Source organism: Corylus avellana, chromosome ca2 (genome assembly GCF_901000735.1).
Source record: "Corylus avellana chromosome ca2, CavTom2PMs-1.0".
Lineage (NCBI taxonomy): Eukaryota > Viridiplantae > Streptophyta > Magnoliopsida > Fagales > Betulaceae > Corylus > Corylus avellana.
The window spans coordinates 42,528,236-42,532,533 of NC_081542.1; the positions used below are offsets into that span (position 1 = coordinate 42,528,236).

Genomic DNA, 4,298 nt, shown 5'->3' on the forward strand with positions numbered 1-4,298 from the left:
TTTTCAACTTGAAAGGAGAAGTTGAAAAGTAAAACTCCTTGTTTTGTTTTTTTCTTAGTGCCGTGCTGCAACTTGAAAAGTAAGAAAAAGCATGACGGTGCGACTGTACCTCTCCAGTCTCTCTCAGTTTTCACGCGCAAAAGTCTCTTTCTGTCGCTGTATTTATGAAAAATCACGTGGACCAGCAAGTTGTAGATTCAATGGGAGAGAAGAACACAGCAAGGCGGCGGCTAATGGACGCTTGAGTTGAGTGGCCCCCCACGTGACTTGATGAAAAATCACGTGGACCAACCTTTTTGTTCAAATGGAGATTGGAGGACCGGAGGTGACCTTTCAGATATGGCAACCCCCCTCCTGCCTTTGAAATTGAGGAAGGTCTCATTGATGTGTGTAAACGCTCTCCTATGACAAGACATTATAATTTAGAAACCCAACAAAAAAAATTGCTAGTCAATTTCATTACCAAAAACTCATTTTTCTCCCTTTGCAATATGCAAACGGATTCGGTTGTATTGAGGCTTATTTTATTTGCTTAGAAAACAAACACACATATATATATATATATATATAGCCAAGCCAACACTCATAATACAATGTAATACATTTAGACCCTTTTTCATTATGTATGTAATCTCCTTTCTTTCTTCTGTTGCTTTTGAGATGATACAACAAATTACACTCAATTGTCCATTCATGATGCAGATTCACCTGCCCCCCACCATAGTTTTGGACCAAGAGAAATGCATGGATGAAGAGTGGGACTTCCGAGTATCTCCAAGTGTTGGGTATGATGAAGACCCAAAATTTCGTGGAATGGATTTCATTTTTCGGAGCAAATATGCATCCGTATCCTCGCTTTCAACCTCGTCCTCCACCTCTTTGTTCCCCTCCAACACTTTGACTACATGTCTCATGGTTGGCCGGGAACTTGGGTCAGGGTACGCACACAACAAGCCCAATTGAAGCACCCTGTCCACTTCTTCTTCATCAAACTCCCCTCTACCCTTCAATCTCTCATCAAAAGCATTCATTAATTGCCCTTGTACCATCAATAGCCATACCCAATCTACCAATGGTGGCTTCCCTTCTTCTATAGGCCTCCTCCCACACATTACTTCTAAAACCAAGATACCAAATCCAAACACATCAGTTTGAGCTGATGCCCGTCCGCTCCTAATCACTTCCGGCGCCATATATCCGACGGTCCCGACCACCCTAGTCGTGTTAGGCACTTGACTATGGTCGTGCATTCGGGCTAATCCGAAATCCCCTAGCCTCCCATTCATATCCTTGTCAAGTAACACATTGCTGGCCTTAATGTCCCTATGTAGGACTTTTGCTTCCCACCCCTCATGTAAGTACAAGACTGCTGAAGCCACATCTTTCAAAATCCTTATTCTGTCTTCACAGCTCAACATCTTCCTGTCATCACATTCAAACACCCACTTGTCCAAACTCCCATTTTCCATATAGTTATAAACCAAAAAGAAGTTCCCCTTGTCTCTCTTGCACCACCCCCTCAACCCCACCAAACTTCTATGCTTCAATCTTCCAAGGCTTGAAATTTCAGCCAAAAATTCTCTCATCCCATCATTTTCATGCGAAATGCATTTCACTGCAATCTTTGCCCCTCCTGCTAAAACACCCTTATAGACCTTACCGTTCCCTCCAGTTCCAATCACATTTTCTTTTGAGAAATGTCTTGTGGCCACCTCAATTTCTACATAAGTCATTCTGTGTGGCCAATACTCCAATTCCCAATCTTCCATTTCCTCTCTCTCCCTAACATGTACTCCCCTTCGCTTCCTCTTGATCAAAAACAGAGCAAACAGAGTACAAAGACAGACACCGGAGAAACCTCCCACTGTGATTCCTGCAATAAACCATTTGGATCGAAATATAGAACCCTTTGGAAGAACAAACGACGGCAAACCGGTGGTAACCAACTCTTGGCTTAACGAAAAGTTGGAATTACTAAAGCTCCAAGCTAAAATATTGTTTCTTTGAATTAAAATTCCGGTACTACTAGAAAAGCCAACAAACATTTCATCCTCAAAAACCTCAGAAAGATCAATAGAAACATTCAACAAAGGCTTCAGAGGTCTTTTCATGCCTGCCGGAGCCATAGTAACATGAATCAAAGAATTTGAATAGTCAATCCAAACTTGGTAATTTTCACCACTGTTGAGCTTCAATTCCTTGAATGACTTGTCATCATCAGCATCGCTGCTGTTGTCGGGACAGTACCCGGCATCGTGTGATGCATTTGATTTGAGGGAGTTCACGTCGATTCCAACATGGTTGGCGCTTATGTCATCGAATTCTTCGTTCTTAAACACATCAAACTCGACACCAAAGACATGGTTATTGGGATTCCCATTGTTGTTGAAGTTGAGAAGGCCTAGATAATTAGCTGGGTCTGCGCCTTCGATGCCCTTAACGGGCACAAACATGAAAACTATGCCATTGCTAGCGGAAGGATTATTCTTGTAAGGAACCAAAGAGAAGATGAAAGAAGTTGAGAAAGGATACACATAAGAAGAGTTTGGGTTTTTAGCGGGGATCTTTTCTGGGTAAATTGCCCGGCCGATTGAGTAATATGTTCTGTTAGTGAGCGTTAGAATACGAGATTCAACGTCGGCCAGGCCATAGAGTAACATATCGGAGGAGTTGAAGCCATTGAAGACGAAATCAACAGCCGATATGGATTGGAAGAAGAGGAAAACGGGCAGCAGAAAGCATAGTAGGAGAGGCTGTTGGTGTTTATGCTCATCCATGGAGGATGGTAGCTAAAAAAACGGAAAGAGAGATGAGCAGATGGTGTTGGATTGGATGAGGAGTTATTGAACTTTCTTGGTCACCTTGTAGATATTCATTGCATTTGATTTCTTTCGCCACAAGGCAGGTAGCCGGGTTGTTATCTATCAACATTTTCATAGCAGAGTTTTCAACTGTAGTGAATGGAGAAAAAAATGGGATTGAAAAGAGAATGAGATCGAGTTTAGAAGAGTCAAAGAAGGGCTACAGAATTGCATGGTTTAATTTGTCTCCAAAATACAATCCAGAATCTCCTGATTGTTTTTAGCCAATCCAACTTGCATGCATTCTCCAAGATATGACAGAATAATTTATGTCCGAAGAGGAATGGTCTTCAGAAGAAGAGTCACAGCATAATCTGAAAGAGAAGGCAAGGAAAAGAGTGGCCACAATTAATCTTAAAAAGCCATCACTCATTAATAGCCCGATTGGGATGTGTTTAGATTATGAAGTTGAATGCAACTGGTAAACCCACGTGAAAGACTTGAAGCCTTGCACATCTAGAAAGACGCCTTGTGTGTTTGGAATGACAAAGGGAACAGATGCGACAGTCCAGGAGTTCAGCGTGGTTTTAAGACTAATTGGAATTGAGTATTCCATTTAGAAAGATAATTAATATTTATTTACTGAAAATAGTGGAGTTTGAAATAGAATAAAAATTTCATTAGGAAAATTCCAAGGCCATGGGGTGGCCGCGGGCCAACGTGTCACCCCCACTACTTTTTTTTTTTTTTTTTTTTTTTTAATTTATAAATTGGGGAAACTTCACTTTAGTCCCCTGAACTTTCAGCCTATTTTGCAAACCCCCCTCAAATCTCTCACTTTGGACTCCTGAACTTTCAATTTCTTTCGCTTTGGTCCCCTATGTTAGTTTTCAACGTTAAATTCAAACGGTTTGACTTTTTATGCCCATTATACCCTCACCTAGTCCACTTGAAAATTTTTAAGGTTTTTTTTTCATCCTTTAATGAGATTTAATGTCTAAAAAGAGAATATTTCATCCGACTTAACAAGATTCCCTAACAGGGGGGAGGGATTTGTTAGTAATTGGTAGTTCAAGAGTGTCAGATGGTGAGAGAGTCAATTCATGGGGCTATATTGACAGAGGGCAGTGGCGGAGCCACGTTACCCCTTGGCACCCCCAAGGAATTCAATTTTTTTTTTTTTTTTTAACCCACGGCACCATCAAAATAAATAAATAAATAAAATTCTTTTTACAATTTTATCTACCCATTACTCAAGACAACCCTTCTCCCGCACCCCATTTAACCCACGGCAACCCTTCTACCACACCAAAAAAAAAAAAAAAAAAAAAAAAAAATTACCAAATTTTAAGGGTGAAAATTTTTTTTAAGGTGAATTACCAAATTTTTAAGACGCCAAAAAAATTTTAGCAGCACCCCCAATATAAAATGGCTGGCTCCACCACTGACAGAGAGTGCTCATATATATATATACCATACGCACATTTGGGTTTAAAA

The 4,298-nt window shown here is 40.6% G+C and overlaps 1 protein-coding gene across 1 annotated transcript; it reads right to left on the bottom strand.

Annotated features, from left to right (window-relative positions):
- Window positions 1-615: 615 nt before the first annotated feature.
- Window positions 616-2,777, bottom strand: LOC132172551 (L-type lectin-domain containing receptor kinase VII.1-like). Its single transcript, XM_059584066.1, has one exon. The coding sequence runs from the start codon at window positions 2,775-2,777 to the stop codon at window positions 705-707; it is 2,073 nt and encodes a 690-aa protein (XP_059440049.1). The 3' UTR covers window positions 616-704.
- Between the last annotated feature and the right edge of the window lie 1,521 nt (window positions 2,778-4,298).